This window comes from Oncorhynchus clarkii, chromosome 28, assembly GCF_045791955.1.
Source record: "Oncorhynchus clarkii lewisi isolate Uvic-CL-2024 chromosome 28, UVic_Ocla_1.0, whole genome shotgun sequence".
NCBI classification, from domain to species: domain Eukaryota; kingdom Metazoa; phylum Chordata; class Actinopteri; order Salmoniformes; family Salmonidae; genus Oncorhynchus; species Oncorhynchus clarkii.
This window is the reverse complement of record NC_092174.1, coordinates 36,195,590-36,218,530: the sequence shown is the minus strand read 5'-3', so window position 1 is coordinate 36,218,530 and position 22,941 is coordinate 36,195,590. Positions and strand designations below refer to the sequence as shown.

Genomic DNA, 22,941 nt, shown 5'->3' with positions numbered 1-22,941 from the left:
TTGTATTTGTTTGATTCCCTTGAGAATGATCAGTCTTTTTCCATGTTGATTATTATTTTTTGGTCTTTTATATTTTCTGTTTTGTCAACAAGGTGCTTGTTTCCAGTTTCAGCACAACAGAGCACAATAGTCACAACAGAGAAACTTTGTGGCTATAATACTACTTTTACCCGCATCAATATTATAGAGAGAAAGAAGAAGAAGAAAGAGAGGAGAGGAGAGGAGAGGAGAGGAGAGGAGAGGAGAGGAGAGGAGAGGAGAGGAGAGGAGAGGAGAGGAGAGGAGAGGAGAGAGCTGAAGCTTGAAAGAAAGAGTTTATTTACAGTTCATTTTCATTATGTTCTGGTTAGTATTGATCATATCCATGAATCCATTGTTCTGAGGTATGGAATGGCCACATCTTCCCGTCCAATTCCTCTCTATAAGGGGATCTAGAATGATGTGTTGGTTGCTATGGCACTGGCCGCCCTCCTGGGGCGTGGTAAGTGAGGGAGCTGCACCTGCTCTCTCTGATTATCATAAAAGGGTAAACGTCATTGGCACTCATATCATATTGTGAAGTTTGACCCTTGGGTTTGGCCACTAGAGCAGGGCAATCCCCTCCCTTTACCTTGATAGGACACTCAATAAGGTCCAGATGATTCCCATTTGATTGTTAGTCTTTGGTACCTAAACATACCCTCCAGTAGCTACATAGTTAACAGCCATACATAAAAATGGAACCTTAATCAAATCAACATCAAAAGATGATTATGGATGATAGTCTTGAGACATGTCCTCTGTTCCAAAAACAAAGCAGCTCAGGCTGTGTGTGTGTGCATGTCTCAAACCGCTCCTTAATCTGCTCTGATCTGAAAGTGCAGGATAGGTGAAACAGTGTAATGACTGATCTTCTGGTATTTGGATTTCACCTGTCCAGGTCTTATATCAGTGCAGATGAATGAGCGGAGACGGGTAGACTTTTGAGATGTGGTGTCAGACAGCAGGGGTAGGCAACAGGCGGCCCAAGGGCCAAAACTGGGCAGCGAGTGATTTATTATGCCCCGCCAAAGTTTTTAGTAAAACATAATAATCATAATTTTGGGGGATTTTAGCATTTGGTCAAAAATACTGTCAAATCACAAGGAACTCAGCAAAAAAATTGTTTAATTTAGGACGTCTGTTCCAAATTATTCCAACGAATAAAAGATTAGACGTGATCGTGCATGTCTCAATGTAATCAAGGAATTCAATTATTGTTATTTTCAAGTACAATCTCTTTTTGGGCTTAGTTGTGGTCAATTTGCAGAGTACAAATTATTATAACTGTGTTCCTGCCCCAGACCATGCGCTCTGATAAAAATGATTTGCCTACTCCTGTCACACAGAAACACTCAACAGTGTACTGTAACAGCCAGCAGGTGGCACTGTTGCACTTGCACTGCAGAAAACAGATTGCTGCTCAGAAATTACACCCCTGGAGTGGAATTGTACACACACACACGCAAGCATACATGCATGTACAGAACATACACACATACACACACACACACACACAGTGAAAGGTGTGTTTTTCTGACTGAGCAGAGGACATGTCTGCATGTTTATCCTTGCCTTTTTTACAAACATGGCCACTGATGTTGTGCAGTCAGGTCTATTACCATGGGCTTGTCTTTGGTGTATTTGCTTGGTCAAAAACTTAAGCTTGTGGACCGATCAATCCCAAAAGAGAGAGAAAGCTATTCTGTGGACCTAACTGATCTTAGCTATTTTAGATTTGAACCGACCCTCTGAATTTCTCTGGATCGTTTTTTCTTTGGTTTTACTGACAGATTTGCTCAAACTAAAGTGTCTGAGGATAATTTGGGATACCAATACATCCTCCCCAGACCCATTGGTTTCTCTTTGATTTCTGACAGACACAACTAAATGGAGTAAAGGGTGAAATTCAGCGCAAAAAGAGAACACCTTCAGACCAATGGTCATACACACCTGATTCAACTCAGTAGATGAATCAGGTGTGTTAGTGCTGGGCTGGAGCAAAAGCATGCACACACTACAGCCCTCCAGGACCACCAGGGTCAGTGACCTCTGCTTTAGATCCCACCACCCTCTTCCCCTCCATCTCAGGCCTTGGAGAAGGTGGTAGCAGAGGAGGTGCCCGGTTGTGCCGGGGACGAACCGGCGTTGTTGTTGTTCCCATGAGCCTGCATATGACCGTGCCCGTGCACGCTCCCGTGCACACCCGCGTGCTCGTTCCCCTCTGCGCCTCCAGTGGACCCCCAGCGGTCGGCATGGCAGCGTCGCCGAGCGTTCATGAAGAAGTTGGAGACGGTGGAGAGCTCCAGGCCTAGCTGATGGCTGATGGTGATCTGCATCTCCTTGGATGGACGGCGGTTCTCCCTAAAGATGGCCGCCAGCGTGCGGCGCTGCAGGTCCGTGAATACCAACCGCTGTTTCTTGGGGACCAGGTTCCTCTCACGACCCTGGTCCTGCTCCTTCCGCTTACAGGCTGCAGAGGAAGAAGACGGGGAGAAGAGAGGGGGAGGGTTTAGTTTCCTCCTGTCCTCCAAGCTCTTTCCAAGAGCATTTGCCCATATTGTTGAATTTGGACCTCATTTTACTGGCAATATTGATAATATACAAAAGTATATCTCAAACAGGAACCTACTACATGAAATGGAGAGGGGGTGAAGAGAGGGAAGGAAAGAGTAAGTGGGGAGGAGATAATTAAAGGAGGGATGGAGTAAGTGGGGAGGAGATTATTAAAGGATGGATGGAGTAAGTGGGGAGTAGATAATTAAAGGAGGGATGGAGTAAGTGGGGAGGAGATAATTAAAGGATGGATGGAGTAAGTGGGGAGGAGATAATTAAAGGATGGATGGAGTAAGTGGGGGGGAGATAATTAAATGATGGATGGAGTAAGTGGGGAGGAGATAATTAAAGGAGGGATGGAGTAAGTGGGGAGGAGATAATTAAAGGAGGGATGGAGTAAGTGGGGAGGAGATAATTAAAGGATGGATGGAGTAAGTGGGGGGGAGATAATTAAAGGAGGGATGGAGTAAGTGGGGAGGAGATAATTAAAGGAGGGATGGAGTAAGTGGGGAGGAGATAATTAAAGGATGGATGGAGTAAGTGGGGGGGAGATAATTAAAGGAGGGATGGAGTAAGTGGGGAGGAGATAATTAAAGGAGGGATGGAGTAAGTGGGGGGGAGATAATTAAAGGAGGGATGGAGTAAGTGGGGAGGAGATAATTAAAGGAGGGATGGAGTAAGTGGGGAGGAGATAATTAAAGGAGGGATGGAGTAAGTGGGGAGGAGATAATTAAAGGAGGGATGGAGTAAGTGGGGAGGAGATAATTAAAGGAGGGATGGAGTAAGTGGGGAGGACATAATTAAAGGAGGGATGGAGTAAGTGGGGAGGACATAATTAAAGGAGGGATGGAGTAAGTGGGGAGGACATAATTAAAGGAGGGATGGAGTAAGTGGGGAGGACATAATTAAAGGAGGGATGCAGGCAGAGATGAGCAGTATTTCTGTTCTGTGTATTTGAAATATCTATTTCAGTTACTTCTGAGTATTTTGTCATTTGAATTGAACTGGGCTGAACTACAATCCAATATTTGTTGTAACAAAGATAATTTTGAGAGCTGTAATTTGTATTTTCAAAATACTTTTTCATACCATTTTTTATAGCAGTTCAGCCTTCATTGGTATCAGAATTCTGATGGCACTATGGGGTGATAAGAGTGTCTGCTAAATGAACTAAATATAAATGTAAAAATCAATATAGTATTATTGTAATGAGCTCCACCCTGAAACAAGGCCAATAATACATCATAAAACCCAGAGTTCTTTGCGGTTCCTTTAGGTATGTTCAGTTTCACATACAGTATATATTGACATTTTTGTCATTCAGCAGACACTCTTATCCAGAGCAACTTACAGTCAGTGCATTCAATTAAGTAAGATAAACAACAACATATCACAGTCATAGCAAGTTAAAAGTTTATGTAAACTGTTACTGAGAATGTTGTTGCTGTTCAGCCGGCTACTTGCAAAATTATTTTGTATTGTAAAATTATTTGAATTAAATACGTTAAAAAAATACAAGTATTTTGTACTTTATTTTATTTGATATTTGGTGATTTTTGCCCATCCTTGGATGCAGGCAGGGTGGGGGAGGGGTGGATGGACGGTTAACGTCAACTGGTGTAGGTGGGAGATGATGGATGGATGAAAAGACAGATTGATTGTCAGGTGGAATGGTGGAGGGACAGAGGGATGGAAGGATAAATGAAGGAATGATATAGTGAACGGACGGACAGGTCATCTGGGTGATGGAGAGGTGAGAGTGATAGAGTGGGAGGACAGATGAAAAGAAAAGAGGGGATAGGAGGAGAGGTGTATTTACCCAACAGAGACATGATGTGATTTTGAGAGAAACAGTGAGATGAGAGGTAGTTCAGCTAGTGTGTGTGCGTGTGTGCGTGTGTGCGTGTGTGCGTGCGTGTGTGTGCGTGCGTGTGTGTGCGTGCGTGCGTGTGCGCGTGTGTGTGTGTGTGTGTGTGTGCGTGTGTGCGCGCGCGCGCGTGTGCGTGCGTGTGTGTGTGCGTGCGTGCGTGTGCGTGTGCGTGCGTGTGCGTGCGTGTGCGTCCGTGTGTGCGCGTGTGCGTGTGTGCGCGTGTGTGTGTGTGTGTGTGTGTGTGTGTGTGTGTGTGTGTGTGTGTGTGTGTGTGTGTGTGTGTGTGTGTGTGTGTGTGTGTGTGTGTGTGTGTGTGTGTGTGTGTGTGTGTGTGTGTTAATTCCATTTGGAGATGAACTAGTTACTATTGTTACTATTAGTTACTATTATACTGTTGCCTTGACAGTGATCGGCCTTGTGTCTCTCTGCGCTGCATTGGTAGCTAGTGGAGTGGTGGAGTGGAGAGTATTTTCTTGCTTTGTCGGCTGCTATAGTAGGCCTAGCGTTTCTGAGCCGTTCTGTACTGCTGCCCTAAAAGCTGCAATGATTGATTTTCCGCGGTTTTCTCCTGAACACTTGGTCCAGTAATCAGGGCTCCCTTCCCCACCCAATCGATCCATATTGATCCACGAGCCCCCGGTGTGTGTGTGTGTGTGTGTGTGTGTGTGTGTGTGTGTGTGTGTGTGTGTGTGTGTGTGTGTGTGTGTGTGCGTGCGTGCGTGCGTGTGCGTTTGTGCGTGTGTGTGTGTGTGTGTGTGTACACCCGTGTGCATGCTTGAGCACGCGCACGAGTCCACTCACGGCAGGGGAGAGAGCGGGAGCGAGCATGTGACAGACAGCCAGAGAAGAAATTGTTTATCTCAGGAGGAACAAAGAGCCGTGGTCAGACTGGTATTGAAGTTATAGAAAAACACAAAGGAATGCCTTTCCTCCTCTTACTGTGTGTGTGTGTGTGTGTGTGTGTGTGTGTGTGTGTGTGTGTGTGTGTGTGTGTGTGTGTGTGTGTGTTTGTGTGTGTGTGTCTGGCTGAGAGTAATGTTCTCTGCAATGTGGAGGTGCTGTATGAAAATGATGGATGACTGAATGGCAGGTTTAGACCACAGTAGTAAACAGATTTGACTGTGTGGAGGCGATCAATATGTGTGTGTGTGTGTGTGTGTGTGTGTGTGTGTGTGTGTGTGTGTGTGTGTGTGCGTGATTTGGCAGTGAGGTTGATGTGTGCGTATAGGCCAATAAACTGTAGGCTGTGTGTTTGTGGTGGGGGGGGGGGGGGGGCAATGGGAGTGTGTGTGATCTGTTTTTATACTGTAGGCTGTGTGTGGGGGGGGGGGGGCAATGGGAGTGTGTGTGGTCTGTTTTTATGTCTCTGAAAGCATATTATGCTGACCTTCATACATCCCCATTACTCCAAATATCTGCCCAGTTATTTTCTGACATTTATTCTCCCATTCAAGCTAATATGATATATCTCAGGTTTGTTTGTCCTTCAGTCCTATAGGTAGAAATTACTCAACTAATTGTCTCTCTGCAAGTCTTCAGTCTGACATTAACAACTGTGGACTGACACACACACAAACACACACACATACCACACTTCACACTAACTCTATAGTGTTCCACTATTCTCCGCATTCTGGGTCAAATGCACAGCAGCAGTCCATCCACTCCAGTCTGCTTCGTCTGTTGCTCCCCTTGTTGTTCTCAATTGTTTTAATTTGCCCTCAGATTGATAGTCCCCATATCGATTGATCTGCTCTTCAAACCCATTTCAAGGAACGTTTATTCAATTCATTTAGGCTCGGCCTTGCCAAGCTCTCCCCTGGCTTTCTAAGTGACGTTTCAACTCAACTCAATACTGACTAATGTAATGACTGAATACTAGTGCTAATATACTGATCATTTTATACGTAATGCCTGTTTTCAGACAACTGCTGCTACCGGCCATTTTACAATGCCAACACCACTCTCCCCTTCCTTTCTCTCCCATTAGCTCAACCAGTAGCATTGCAAACACTTGAGAGCCAGACCCCCACGGTAGGCCTACAGCATAGCCTACATGAGAAATCAACTGTACAAGAAGTTAACACATACTGCACTAGGAGGTAACTTTGTCTAAGCATGACCTTCATCCACATTATCAATGTTTTTCCAAACGGCACTTTTTTGTGTCAGCAATTAGACAATTAGACAATTTGTCTAGTTACCCCCAGGACTCTACTTAGAATGGTCAATATATTTTAGCTATATTTTTTTACACAATATTGTTCTTACAGATGCTATTATCCAGAGACTTACGGAGTGAGACTTAACCTCTGGGTTAATTATAATCAAACCAACTGCATCAAGCACCATTCAAGTTACTTTCAATTTATAAGGTCAAAGGTCAAAGGCGCTTCCTCTATACTCAAGCAATAATGCATGAGAGGGTGTGGTATGTGGCCAATATACCACGGCTAAGGGCTGTTCTTATGCACAACACAATGTGGAGTGCCTGGATACAGCCCTTAGCCGTGGTATACTGACCATACACCACAAACCCCTGAGATCCCTTATTGTTATTATAAACTGGTTACCAACGTAATTAGAGCAGTAAAAATAAATGTTTTGTCATACCCCTGGTATACCTGATATACCACGGCTTTCGGCCAATCAGCATTCAGGACTCGAACCCCCCAGTTTATACTTCATGTATTGCTACATGACATGACTGCCACTGAGTTGTTAGAATCTGTGGTAACCCACCACAAATCTCAAATCCAGGTTTGTTTTGCGCAGTTACCACAGCATTCAAATAATTGATTTACATATATTTACCAAGAACAACCGTACACTGTAGACCTACTCTCTCCTTCTCATGCAGTCTCTTTCCTTTTGGAAATGTTAAATTGCAAAAGAAAGGAAGTTTAGCCTCCCTCCTGATCATAATGATTCGCTCCCACACTTACAAAGTCGTGTACGCGTGACGTCACACTTAACGATGAGAAGGGTAGCAGGTGGTTGGTAGAACTAGACTTCCTTGCTGTGAGCTCTGCCACGTGACAGCGTGGAGGACATGGAGGAAACAGGAGAGAAGCTTAGATAGGGCCTATACACTGGGATTTACAGTGTAAGGCTATAGTAGGCCTAATCTAGGGATTAGGCTATTGGGAGATAGTACCCTTATAGGAAGCTACCTTGGACTCAGGTGAGAATCATAGGATGGACATTATTTAGGCTGGAAAAGGCACCAGGGTAGCCTACATAAAGGCGCTGATGACTTCCAACTGACGCAAATATCGGTGTGTTTGTTAATAAATAAATACAATGTTCCGAGCACAGTTTGGGTGAAAGTAACTATGTTATTATAGGTTTATACAATTGCAGAAGCTTATCTGAAACATTTGCATAGAAGGCCTGAAAAAATATGCAAATAGGCATGTGCAAACAGCAAACACTGCAAAAATCCTGACACAAACATTGGCAAGCAGGGGATTATGTATAAACACTTCAATGCATATGTATTATCTTAGTTTTGATGATGAAAATGTTATTTCATTAAAATGACTGTGTTTTCAAAGGATCCTTAAAGGTGCTGTATTTTACCCTCCCAACTTTGAGTGTGTGTGTGTGTGTGTGTGTGTGTGTGTGTGTGTGTGTGTGTGTGTGTGTGTGTGTGTGTGTGTGTGTGTGTGTGTGTGTTTCATAACTGACCGCACCGTGCTGCTATAGCGGTGTGCCTGGGACCGAGGCTGGGGCGGAATGACGTGATCGCGTTTTGCGTGCGGTGAGACGAGCCTTCTCCCTTACCGGCCGGACTACTGCAGGCGAGAAACAGTTTATGTCAATCAATCACTGTCCGTCACACCTTTGAGATCTACGCTCATTGATTGTATTGATTAGAGCCAATGCATTCTGTACAGTCAACGGTTGGGTTCCCACAAAGGCATGCCAAGCAACCGCCGTCCCTATATTAGAAGCTGCTGTAATTAATTGAAAATGGATTGATTTTGCTGAAACATTTCGTTCATTTGTTGATGAAATCCTTTGCTTTCTAATGTAGCCTAAGCCAAGCAAGTAATTGCAGTTGAATTATCTTGTGGTTGCTACTGCACCTTTCAACATGCATTTACATTATATATTCATTGCAGCTATTATTTTAGCAAACTGTAACAATGAATGTTTGGGAAAATAATTCACAATATTGTGAACCTAAATATTTCCGAAATAGCCATTTGTTATTCGCGGCATAGCCTATAAAGTGAAAGGAGACAACTGCTGTTTATTCGATAGGACAATAAGGTTTCAGAAATAGTTTGTTATGCAATTTATTCTTAAAAGCTATGCTATTGTGTACACGATATTTATTTTAAACATTTTATTCGTATGGTGTTTGTAGTATGGGGCAGTGCTTGACCTGGACTGAAAAAAGTGTTCGGTAGTAATTTCGGTGCTGGTACTGTTTATATTTAAGAGAAACAGGAGCTCAAGCAGTAGAACATTTCAGGTGCCGGTTAGCTCCTGTCAAGTCAAGCACTAGTATTGAGTTGAAAAGGCAATGCCTGAGCCTCTCGGGCTCCCGAGTGGCGCAGCGGTCTAAGGCACTGCACCCGAGAGCTAGAGACGTCACTATAGACCCTAGTTCGATTCCAGGCTGTATCACAAACGGCCGCGATTGAGAGTCCCATAGGGCGGCGCACGATTGGCCCAGCGTCGTTCGGGTTTGGCTGTCATTGTAAGTAAGAAATTGTTCTGACTTGCCTAGTTAAATAAAGTTTTAAAAAATACACATGTATAGCCTATGTCACAGGCTCTTAGGGCTAAATTAATTTGGCTACACGGTTAAAATAAGGGAATTTAGAGTTCAGAACATGGTTTTGTTTTTCCTCCACGTTAAAATAATTAAAATAATAATATGTAGCAACAAATTGAATAAATAGATGAAACTAAGGAAACCGAGAAATAAGTGATGCGTATTTAATCATGCATATTTACAATTGTTTATGAAAATAGGAAAAAGTAACTGATGCGGATTCGTGTACATTTAGATCATATCATGCACGACTTGACTATTTCAGCAAGCCATGTTTTACTTTTCCGCTGTTTGGCTCTGAGAAAAAGAGACAAATATATGTTTATTTTAAGTAGGTATATTTACATCATTAGTTGTTGTATTTTTTTCGGTAAATTTTTGTCAAATAATTTCATCAGTGAAATATGTATAGAAGTAGGCAAAACATATATTATTATTCCAAAAGATAAATGAAATAAACCGGTGACCGTTCCTCATGTTATGTTTCCGTCTTCCATTTAATGTGATTGAAGTTGTGTAAATGTAACGTTAGTGTTATTATTGTACATTCTAAACATGAGAATAGGTATCCACACACACACACACACACACACACACACACAGGTTTCAAGTAGCCTAGTGAATTGCACTGCAGGGTTTACAAAACTGAAATTTAGGGAATAGGGACTGGATAAGTCAGCTTGTCATCTTTTTAAGGGGCGCAATGTTGCCACCAAACGTTATATATTCCGGTCAGAATGTAAATACGAATGCTGTTGTAATTTGTGCCAACTTTGTTCAGTCCATGGACAGCGCCTATACTGAGAAAATGAATGGTCAGAACCACGGACAGCGCCATACTGCGCTAATGAATAGTCAGAACCACGGACAGCGCCTATAGTGAGATAATGAATGGTCAGAACCACGGACAGAGCCTATACCGAGATAATGAATGGTCAGAACCACGGACAGAGCCTATACCGAGAGAATGAATGGTCAGAGCCACGGACAGCGCCTATACGGAGAGAACTATGTTCAGAACTACGAACAGCACATCTCCAGCCGAACCCTCCCAGCTGAGCGTGTCTACGAATTTTCATGCAGAGATCTGATCCCCAGTCTTTCATTACCTTTTACAAGGCTACACATAATTCGACAATTTAGGCTTTTTTTATGTTTTAAAATAAATTCCTCCGTTACAGCCCAGATGAGAGAATGATTGTATATAATATGTAAATATTGACCTATTCCCCTTTGATAGTCTTCATAACACTAACAATAATAATGGGTTTTATATAGCGCTACCCAAACCTTAACCATGAACCATTCTGAGTTAATGCCTAACCTTAATAACTTGGAATTAATGCCTGAACTTGGATTGCAACTTCGAAATTTGACGTTTGAGAAACATGGATGAAGATATAATTCTGAGACTGGGAGCGCTGGTAGCAGTAAACATGGATGTTTGTTCTGTAGTAGCAGGGAGGACCATTGATGGGAGAGTCAATGATGCAGAGGGGAGAGGAGGGGGAGGAAAGGGGAGGGATGGATCTGCTCGGCTGGCTTCTGCTGGTGCAGTGCCAGAGATGGAGGGAGACAGACAGAGAGAGAGAGAGAGAGAGAGAGAGAGAGAGAGAGAGAGCAGAGGAGAGGAGAGGAAATCGATACCGATTCTGAGCGAGTCAGATAAGCCTGAACATGTATAGTGCAGACACACTGTATAACCCAATCACACATGTACACACCACACACAAACACAAACACACACGCACACGCACCCACACACACACGCACAGTACAATGTGCATGCCTACATAAAGATGCATTTACATACCCCATAAACCATAGCAACCTTTAAAAACGAAATGACATCACAAGCCTGGATTGCATTAAGGTGGTTTTGCTGACATAAGCAGAAATGGATCGTTACTATGGCAGAATACATATACTAGAATCCTCTGTTAAAAAAACACTGCCTTTGTCTTGCGAGGGCTATTCTATGTAAATCTGTCTCCTTTCTATAAGATATTATTTATCATAAAATTACTTTCAGGTTTCAATAAAGGTTCAATTCAAAAGTGTTAGGATATGCAGTTGTTGTTGACCACATATTTAACCAGTGCATTCTTAGTAACCCAGTTCATTTAATGTCTGAAGTGTGATGTTGGTGTTTTTCTACAGGTTTAAACAGCATGTTATACACAATTCTGTTTGTAGGTACCACACGTATGTCGGGGTTGTGGTTGACGCTGTGTGTTAACCACACATTTGCTTTGCTTACCCAGAAGTGAGTCTCTTACAAGGGCTACACCACTCTACTCCTCCTTCTCTCTCTTCCTTCCACTCTCCTCCATCTCCCTCTCCCTCATGCTTATCAATTATTAAAGTCTCTATCGATCCTTTCACTACCCTACCTCTATCAGCCTGTTCACACAAAGCCCAAACTCCCCAACCCTGAATCAATACCAGCCCCTGCTCTCTTATTTCACATATCACTCTTTTTGTTTACGTTTTGATAGAGTTCATTTACTTGCAGCGATCTGAACATTTGCATTTAATTGCATAAACCAAGAACACTGGGCTAAACTACAGATTGGCATTAATCTTTCATAAACGGCATCAAAGACATTGGTCTACAAAATATATGAATGGCGCTGGCAGTGTTGGGGTATGGGCGCCCCCACAACAGAGAGATAAGGATATAATTGAGCAATAAGCCATGAGGGGGTGTGGTATATGGCCAATATACCACGACTAAGGGCTGTTCTTATGCACGACACAACGCGGAGTGTCTGGACACAGCCCTTAGCTGTGGTATATTGGCCATACATCACAAACCCCTGAGGTGCCTTATTGATATTATAAACTGGTTACCAATGTAATTAGAGCAGTAAAAATACATGTTTTGTCATACCTATGGTATATGGTCTGATATACCACGGCTGTCAGCCAATCAAAATTCAGGGATCGAACCAACCAGTTTATAAATAGTGTTATTCCATTCTGTAGATCACATTTCTAATAATAACGTCTAATAATAACAACAATGTTCTGAGCATTGAACCCTGATGAATATGATCAAACAACATCTGACTTATGATCAGATTGTTCGCTCTGTCCCAGTTCTACCTCCACTATCACGAATGACACACCTGGGACCAGCTGTCCATTCAGAATCACAGTCTGAATGATCAGGAACAAGGACAGCTCCCCACCTCACGCCATGTACCTCACACAGCTCAAGTGGTATAGTTGAATCACATATGTTAGTCCTGTGCTGGAGCGAAAGCATGCCTACCTTGTAGCTCTCTAACACCCTGGTGAACACCAACTGACACAGTCGCAGAGAAAGAATCAACCACAAAGACAACTGCTGTACACCATAGACCAAATCCTGGCTTAATAATATGTTAATTAGCTGTCGCTTTTATCCAAAGCAACTTACAGTCATGCTTGCATATGTTTAACATATGGGTGGTCCAGGGAATAATCAAACCCACTACCCTGGGGTTACAAGCGCCATGCTCTACCAACTGAGCCACAAAGGACAACTTAATGGTCCAATGCAGACGTTTTTATATCAATATCAAATCATTTCTGGGTTTTAAATTCAAATTGTCAAAAAGAAGAAGAAAAATGCTTCTTAGCAAAGCAATCATTTTGCTAGGACCTGCTGGGAGTGGTCTTTGTGAGGAGAGGAAAACTGAAAACTAGCTGTGATTGGCAGAGAGGTTTGGAACTCTCTTTCTTATTGGTCTGGTAACTCATTTTTTGCCTGGTGATGTCACCAGGCAGGCCAACACTCCATCCCACCAAAACAGACTGAAAATTCAAGTGGTCTTTTCAAACAGCTCTTACACTAAAATGACACAATAGATTTGCAGCTTTTCCTCCTCATATTTATCACATTATAGCAGATGGATTTCCTTCTATCCTCGAGTTTCCTACAGTGTTTGGGTTTCCAGTCCTCGAGCTTCAACCCTCAACTCTGTTTCCTACAGTGTTTGGGTTTCCAGTCCTCGAGTTTCAACCCTCAACTCTGTTTCCTACAGTGTTTGGGTTTCCAGTCCTCGAGCTTTATCCCTCAACTCTGTTTCCTACAGTGTTTGGGTTTCCAGTCCTCGAGCTTCAACCCTCAACTCTGTTTCCTACAGTGTTTGGGTTTCCAGTCCTCGAGCTTTATCCCTCAACTCTGTTTCCTACAGTGTTTGGGTTTCCAGTCCTCGAGCTTTATCCCTCAACTCTGTTTCCTACAGTGTTTTGGTTTCCAGTCCTCGAGCTTTATCCCTCAACTCTGTTTCCTACAGTGTTTGGGTTTCCAGTCCTCGAGCTTTATCCCTCAACTCTGTTTCCTACAGTGTTTGGGTTTCCAGTCCTCGAGCTTTATCCCTCCTGTTTCCTACAGTGTTTTGGTATCCAGTCCTCGAGCTTTATCCCTCAACTCTGTTTCCTACAGTGTTTGGGTTTCCAGTCCTCGAGCTTTATCCCTCAACTCTGTTTCCTACAGTGTTTGGGTTTCCAGTCCTCGAGCTTTATCCCTCAACTCTGTTTCCTGCAGTGTGTGGGTTTCCAGACCACTGAAGCAGCCTGTCCTGTTCTAGTGGCAGTCATAATGGATGATAGGTCATGTTTTTCTGATGAATTGCAGAGAAGATGGCAGAGACAAAATGAGAGAGAGAGAGAGAAAGGCAGACAGACAGACAGACAGACAGACAGACAGACAGACAGACAGACAGAGAGAGAGAGAGAGAGAGAGAGAGAGAGAGAGAGAGACACAGACGGACAGACAGAGAGAGAGAGACAGACAGACAGACAGACAGACAGACAGACAGAGAGACTGACAGAGAGAGAGAGAGAGAGAGAGAGAGAGAGAGAGAGAGAGACAGAGACAGAGACAGAGACAGAGACACAGACAGACAGACAGACAGACAGACAGACAGACAGACAGACAGACAGACAGAGGGGGTTGGGAATGGGAAGCAGCTTTATTGATTTCCTATGTGCAAAGCCAGGCAAACAGAGAAAGGACAGAGCTACACTATTAATGACAATCACTAGCACAGCTATACGGCTACAGCTATCTATCTATCTATGTCAGAATAATAGTAGAGAAAATGATTTATTTCAGCTTTTATTTCTTTCATCACATTCCCAGTGGGTCAGAAGTTTACACACACTCCAATTAGCATTTGGTAGCATTGCCTTTAAATTGTTTAACTTGGATCAAACATTTCAGGTAGCCTTCCACAAGCTTCCCACAATAAGTTGGGTGAATTTTGGCCCATTCCTCCTGACAGAGCTGGTGTAACTGAGTCAGGTTTGTAGGCCTCCTTGCTCGCACATGACTTTTCAGTTCTGCCCACATATTTTCTATGGGATTGAGGTCAGGGCTTTGTGATGGCCACTCCAATACCTTGACTTTGTTGTCCTTAAGCCATTTTGCCACAACTTTGGAAATATGCTTGGGGTCATTGTCCATTTGGAAGACCCATTTGCGACCAAGCTTTAACTTCCTGACTGGTGTCTTGAGATGTTTCTTCAATATATCCACATAATTTTCCTGCCTTATGATGCCATCTATTTTGTGAAGTGCAACAAAGCACCCCCACAACATGATGCTGCCACCCCCGTGCTTCACAGTTGGGATGGTGTTCTTTGGCTTGCAAGCCTCCCACTTTTTCCTCCAAACATAACGATGGTCATTATGGCCAAACAGTTCTATTTTTGTTTCATCAGAACAGAGGACATTTCTCCAAAAAGTATGATCTTTGTCCCCATGTGCAGTTGCAAACAGTAGTCTGGCATTTTTATGGCGGTTTTGGAGCATGGGCTTCTTCCTTGCTGAGCGGCCTTTCAGGTTGTGTCGATATAGGACTCGTTTTACTGTGGATATAGATACTTTTGGACCTGTTTCCTCCAGCATCTTCACGGGGTCCTTTGCAGTTGTTCTGGGATTGATTTGCACTTTTCGCACCAAAGTACGTCCATCTCTAGGAGACAGAACGCGTCTCCTTCTTGATCGGTATGGCGGCTGCATGGTCTAATGGTGTTTATACGTGCATACTATTGTTTGTACAGATGAACGTGGTACCTTCAGGTGTTTGGAAATTGCTCCCAGGGAGGAACCAGACTTGTGGAGGTCTACAATTTTTTTGCTGATTTCTTTTGATTTTCCCATGATGTTTGAAGGTAGGCCTTGAAATACATCCACAGGTACACCTCCAATTACCTCAAATTATGTCAATTAGCCTATCAGAAGCTTCTAAAGCCATGACATCATTTTCTGGAATTTTCCAAGCTGTTTAAAGGCACAGTCAACTTAGTGTTTGTAAACTTCTGACCCACTGGAATTGTGATACAGTGAATTATAAGTGAAATAATCTGTCTGTAAACAATTGTTGGAAAAATTACTTGTGTCATGCACAAGGTAGATGTCCTAACCGACTTGCCAAAACTGTAGTTTGTTAACAAGAAATGTCTGGAGAGGTTGGAAAACACGTTTTAATGACTCCAACCTAAGTGTATGTAAACTTCCGACTTCAACTGTATATATCTATCTACCTAACTATCTGGCTTTTTCATTGTCTTTTTTTTAGATTCCTATCAGGAAAGGTTGCACCAGTATCCGTTCTGTAGTGGTACAACTTCAAACAACTGTTGCCCTGTCTGACCTGTAGAGTAGACCGTGTGACAGTGCAGAGGAATCAGTGGTATTCACTGTAACACCTGTGAAAATGATGTACTACAAGAACACCATCTCCAACAACCTGCTAGCAGCTTCAACAGTCTGTGTCCTTATGGACCCTTGAACTAGCCTGCTGATCCCGTCTGTTTGTGATTTTACCAACTCCTTTTTTTGTGTTGGTTCAATGCCTTGTCAAATATGCATGGTATGACAATGAAATAGGAGGATTGGGACCAGGCTACTCTTGAACACATACACACAGGAAACTTGGTTGTGATTTGGTGCGATCAGCATTTCAACTCAACACATGCTTGCTGACACACAAACACACACACAAAGGCTTACACACACACACACACACACTTATCATGAGTCAATAACTCATCAGCCATTCAGATGTATATGATTTAATTGAAAGTTGTGGGAGGGGTACTAAAATCAACCCCTCTGGGCACTAATCACAAGAGAATGCACACCACTACACCGTGTTCAGAGGGATCTTCCTTTTGACAGATTAGAATGGAGAAAAGACATGCATGTAATGGGATCACATATAAGCTTTGTATGATTTAGCCTAGTTGTTTCTACAGTTTGTTTATGAGTAAATTAAACTATTAAACCATATGAACGGAAATGATATGTCAATGGAATATTCAGCTATTATACAGAGTGAGAATATTTTCACCATGATTAGGGGACGGAACCTTTATATAACAAGGCAAGTCAGTTAAGAACAAATTCTTATTTACAATGAAGGCCTACCAAAAGGCAAAAGGCCTCCTGCGGGGGACGGGGACTGGGAATTTAACACAAATATATATACTGTATATATACAGTGGGGCAAAAAAAGTATTTAGTCAGCCACCAATTGTGTAAGTTCTCCCACTTAAAAACATGAGAGAGGCCTGTAATTTTCATCATAGGTACACTTCAACTATGACAGACAAAATGAGAAGAAAAAAAATCCAGAAAATCACATTGTAGGATTTTTATGAATTTATTTGCAAATTATGGTGGAAAATAAGTATTTGGTCAATAACAAAAGTCTATCTTACTACTTTGTTATATACCCTTTGTTGGCAATGACAGAGGTCAAACATTTTCTGTAAGTCTTCACAAGGTTTTCACACACTGTTGTTGGTATTTTGGCCCATTCCTCCATGCATATCTCCTCTAGAGCAGTGATGTTTTGGGGCTGTTGCTGGGCAACACAGACTTTCAACTCCCTCCAAAGATTTTCTATGGGGTTGAGATCTGGAGACTGGCTGGGCCACTCCAGGACCTTGAAATGCTTCTTACGAAGCCACTCCTTCGTTGCCCGGGTGGTGTGTTTGGGATCATTGTCATGCTGAAAGACCCATCCACGTTTCATCTTCAATGCCCTTGCTGATGGAAGGAGGTTTTCACTCAAAATCTCACGATACATGGCCCCATTCATTCTTTCCTTTACACGGATCAGTCGTCCTGGTCCCTTTGCAGAAAAACAGCCCCAAAGCATGATGTTTCCACCCCCATGCTTCACAGTAGGTATGGTGTTCTTTGGATGTAACTCAGCATTCTTTGTCCTCCAAACACGACGAGTTGATTTTTTACCAAAAAGTTATATTTTGGTTTCATCTGAGCATATGACATTCTCCCAATCTTCTTCTGGATCATCCAAATGCTCTCTAGCAAACTTCAGATGGGCCTGGACATGTACTGGCTTAAGCAGGGGGACACGTCTGGCACTGCAGGATTTGAGTCCCTGGCGGCGTAGTGTGTTACTGATGGTAGGCTTTGTTACTTTGGTCCCAGCTCTCTGCAGGTCATTCACTAGGTCCCCCGTGTGGTTCTGGAATGTTTGCTCACTGTTCTTGTGATCATTTTGACCCCACAGGGTGAGATCTTGCGTGGAGCCCCAGATCGAGGGAGATTATCAGTGGTCTTGTATGTCTTCCATTTCCTAATAATTGCTCCCACAGTTGATTTCTTCAAACCAAGCTGCTTACCTATTGCAGATTCAGTCTTCCCAGTCTGGTGCAGGTCTACAATTTTGTTTCTGGTGTCCTTTGACAGCTCTTTGGTCTTGGCCATAGTGGAGTTTGCAGTGTGACTGTTTGAGGTTGTGGACAGGTGTCTTTTATACTGATAACAAGATCAAACAGGTGCCATTAATACAGGTAACGAGTGGAGGACAGAGGAGCCTCTTAAATAAGAAGTTACAGGTCTGTGAGAGCCAGAAATCTTGCTTGTTTGTAGGTGACCAAATACTTATTTTCAACCATAATTTGCAAATAAATTCATTAAAAATCCTACAATGTGATTTTCTGTATTTTTTTTCTCATTTTGTCTGTCATAGTTGAAGTGTACCTATGATGAAAATTACAGGCCTCTCTCATCTTTTTAAGTGGGAGAACTTGCACAATTGGTGGCTGACTAAATACTTTTTTGCCCCACTTTATATATAGGACAAAACACACATCACGACAAGAGAGACACCACAACACTACATAAAGAGAGACCTAAGACAACAACATAGCATGGCAGCAACACATGACAACACAGCATTCTAGCAACACAACATGACAACAACATGGTAGCAACACAACATGGTAGGAGCACAACATGGTAGCAGCACAAAACATGGTACAAACATTATTGGGCACAACATGGTTTTGTCTGAAATTGTCTGAAAATATCCCTCCTGTTTTACAGTAAAACTATACATTTTCTCAGAAATGTAATAACCAATTGGAAAAACAACTCTAACTATAAGTTTTTCATTGGGGTTTATTATATTTTTTTCTTGTACAATCATTTCAAATGTCTCTTGTTTTGAAATCATTGACTGGACAACGATTGAAAACATAAACGTGATAAAAATGAATCAAACAAATCAACCGCATAGAGAAAAATTCTAATTAAAACATGACGAAGGTCTTTGTGGCCTTTATTTGGGTGGTGAAAATGTGTCCGTGGCAAGAAAATGCCTTTGTACGAAAATAGTTTGTATTTTATAGTAAATGTTTTTCTACGGCCAAGGGATAGGCTCGACAGCATTTTAAATTTCGAAATAAACTTAACAGGCAGGTAACCGGTGATACGAGTCAGTATTCGGTATTCGACCAGGCAACTAAACGCCTGCGTCACCAAAGCAGGAGGATGCCAGTGGTAGACAGACGGGACAACCCATAGGCCTATCTAGTCTAATTTTAGACCTTAAACTACATAAGCTGCCTAAATGAAAACCCGGCGCGGCCATGTGGTTAGCTGTATTTCAGGTCTGGATTCGAATATTGATCCATGTGCCACATTTAAAAGGGGAGAGTGGGAACTCGCGTATTGACCGTGCAGCCAGAGGTCACGCGCCCCTCTGACGCGCTCTCCTCCTGCGCGACTAGTTTGTAGGTTGACATGTATTGTCAGGAATCTTGCCCTGGAGGCAGAACTGAGCGATATCCGCTAGATGGGCCAGCTGCTATATCGTAAAAATTAATGAAAACAAAATTTTTATTTTTGATCTTAATTGAAGGTTAGGGGTAAACATTAGGGTTAGCAGTGTGGTTAAGGTTAGGGTTACGGTTAGGTTTAAACTCAGTTTGTATGACTTTGTGGCTATGCCAGCGTGCCAGCTAGTAACCTCTCTGCAGAGCTGCCTCCAGAACAATACTAAGAACAATAAATACCAACCTTGATAGTTTTCCCCTATTATTAAAGCACACAATGTAAATAACTTTGTGATGTCTGTCTGTAAATGTCAAGTGCTCTACAAATGCAATGTATTATTACACACACACACACATCCGGCCTGGCGCGTAACAGACCACACATATCCCCATAATACACCAGAGCCTCATATTAGGCTTACATGACTATGAAATGTCCAGGTCCTCTCAATGGTTATATCAGGCTGCATGGGTAGCCGACAAAAACCCTGTTAACGTTGGGCTGAGGTGTAACAGTGTGCAGTTTCTCTTGGAACGTGTCACACCAACAAATGCTGACAGGGATATCATGCAATCACTTGCACTGTACCGCAGATACTGTGTCTCTCAACAACAAAAACGGTGATTTAAAAAGAGAGAAAGATTCTCTCACAAAGTCTGCTCTGAAGTTTAAGACGTACTTGGTCTCGTTTTTGTTGCACCCGTTTTGCACTGACTATGGTGCTGAATCGTTTGGAAGTTGTGGTTTTGTCTGACGTGTATAACGTTCGTTTTACTGTGATTTTTCTTACAACGCTGGACGTCTTTAGCCTAAAATAAGTTATATATAGCATATCAGGTTCATTGTAGTAGCCTATACAGCTAGTTATTTATCGTAACATTAAATAGAGAGGGTTTGACAAAAGATTGAACAAACTACGCTTTTATGCGTAAAACGTCAATAGTTACGATCGGCTGTTGAATAAGCAGCCCACACGAGAAAGGCCGTGAGACCAGAAGCATCTTACCCGCCAACCGAAGGGCAGACATCCGCTGAAACTCGGGCTCCTGGAGCCACTTCCACATTCTCCTAAACGTCTCCCGGCCTGACTTGAGTTTACTCCACGGCTTGGGGTTCCGCAGAAGATCCGAGAGGGTTCCTTGGGACCGACATAGGATCCTCTGGGCGAAAATAGCCTGGGGAATTGAGTAGCGCTTCAGCTCTGCCGTTATCCGTTGAGCCACCTCTTTCGTGTTGATCTCCTCCGCCTGCCCTCCCGACACTCCTCCCTGGCCGGACCCAGCCCCGTGCCTCTCTCGCTCGGCCAGCATCGCTGCCCCATTGGCCTGGGAGTGAAGGTGGCTGTGCGGATGGTGCATCCCGTTGAGGTTGGACATCATGCCATGCCCATGGCCACCTAACCCCCTGGCAAGGTGCTCCTCGCTCCGGGACAGCATTGCGGCGTGGGACTCGAAGCCTGTCACGGGAGAGAGCATCTTGGCATCATTAGTAAGGTGAGCACTTGGACCGTAGGCTGAGAGCGTCTGCTGTGAGTTGTGCAAAGAGCCGAGACTGTTGGACAACGGGGAGAGTGACCCATGGACCATGCCGGACATATCTTTAGGGTAGTGGCCGTACAGGTTTCCCATAGACGCCAGCCCACGGTGGTCATCCCTCATCAACGTAAAGCTCCCGCTGACGTTCCCCGTGGAGAGTCGCTGGTGGGCGGCTGCGTGGTGGTGGGAGTGTGGGTGTGGGTGGTGGAACTTGTCGGAGACCGTGGATATGGGAGGTAGGTGCTGGAGAGGGGTCAGGGTGGTGTAGGTGTTGCTCAGGCTCATCCCGGACTCACACATGCTCATAGCCGGGTGGAGGTGGCCAGAGAGCGCCGAGGGGTCTGTCCGGTAGTCCCCGGTACCATCCAGGATCGCGGCCATACTAGACACCATGGCCGACCGGCCGTGTGCGTGAGAAACCAGGTTCCGGTGTGAAGGGGCGGAGGACTGTCGGGCGTGCGTGGAGCTCATCAGTTCCCCGGCCTGTGAGTGCGAGACGCCGTGGAGGTTTCCAAGGTTTTCCATTGTGAGTTCCATCACTGAAAGAATATATCTTTCCTGATACCACCTCCCTCCCCTCCCTCTCTCTCCCGCTCCTTCTCGGTCCTTTCACCCAGACTCACACACACAGACAGAGGCGCGCGCTCACTCTCCCTCTCTCAGACTCCTGAAGTGATAATATTACCAAACGATCTCAAAACCAATCCATTGATTAGTTTTTCTCCAGTCAATCCAACATGGTTTTTGTAAATAATTTATCTTGTTCCAAGGTAGGTAAATATCGCGTAAAGTCCTCGTCCACGTTTGGCTGTGTTGTTGTCCTGTGTTATAGGCGCTCGTTGGCTATATCTCATCCCTTGTCCAACAACACTTCCACTGAAAATTGGCTGAGCCGGGTATCAAGATGTATGTGGGCGCGCCCCTGTGTATTTAAAACGGGGGCGGTTACGCGCATTATTTTCGTGTGGGATTCACAGACAGAACACACTGTATATGTGTGAAGAGTATGCACTGGCCACACACTGGTTGAATAAACGTTGTTTCCACGTAATTTCAATGAATATACGTTGAACCAATGTCGAATGGAATATACGTTGAACAGACGTCTGTGCCAGGGGGTCTGGCATCAAGTCATGCACCTGTGTGTGTGTGTGTGTGTGTGTGTGCGCGCGTGCGCGCGCGCGTGTGCTTGAGAGATTTAAATGTAAAAGCCAAATGTTTTTAAAAGTAACAAACTCTAATCTATCTCTCCGAGTATACTTCATCACAGTATGCACACAATTTGATTTTATTCACTCTGCACAAGTGTCCCTTCTACAGATAAACGTTGTTTTCCCACGGAGTGAATGGTTTGGCATTTATGCGCTTAGTGATAAACCTGATCAATGTATTGATTGACAGAGATGAATGATGTGGCCTGACCCTGTTAGGGGGTGGAGAGGTCACACAGATAGAATCCTAACGCCGTGCATGATGATGTTATGAAAAAAGGGCAAACCATATCCTGTTCTGAAGCGTTTCATTCTAAACTCCAGCCAGCGTTCTGAAGTTCTGAGGTCCAGCGTGCTGAGGTTCTGAGGTCCAGCGTTCTGAAGTTCTGAGGTCCAGCCTTCTGAAGTTCTGAGGTCCAGCGTGCTGAGGTTCTGAGGTCCAGCTTTCTGACGTTCTGAGGTCCAGCCTTCTGAAGTTCTGAGGTCCAACGTTCTGAAGTTCTGAGGTCCAGTGTTCTGAAGTTCTGAGGTCTAGCGTGCTGAAGTTCTGAGGTCTAGCGTGCTGAAGTTCTGAGGTCCAGCGTGCTGAAGTTCTGAGGTCCAGCCTTCTGATGTTCTGAGGTCCAGTGTTCTGAAGTTCTGAGGTCCAGCGTTCTGAAGTTCTGAGGTCCAGCGTTCTGAAGATCTGAGGTCCAGCGTTCTGAAGTTCTGAGGTCCAGCGTTCTGAAGTTCTGAGGTCCAGCATTCTGAAGTTCTGAGGTCCAACCTTCTGAAGTTCTGAGGTCCAGCGTTCTGAAGTTCTGAGGTCCAGCGATCTGAAGTTCTGAGGTCCAGCGTTCTGAAGTTCTGAGGTCCAGCGTTCTGAAGTTCTG

General features: G+C 43.8%; 1 protein-coding gene across 1 annotated transcript; it reads right to left on the bottom strand.

The window, feature by feature from the left end:
- Nucleotides 1-2,105: 2,105 nt before the first annotated feature.
- Nucleotides 2,106-21,395, bottom strand: LOC139387192 (one cut homeobox 3b). Its single transcript, XM_071133259.1, has 2 exons — nt 20,330-21,395; nt 2,106-2,491 (listed from the first exon to the last, which is right to left on the bottom strand). Exons 1-2 carry the CDS (start codon nt 21,393-21,395, stop codon nt 2,106-2,108), a joined length of 1,452 nt encoding a protein of 483 aa, XP_070989360.1.
- Between the last annotated feature and the right edge of the window lie 1,546 nt (nt 21,396-22,941).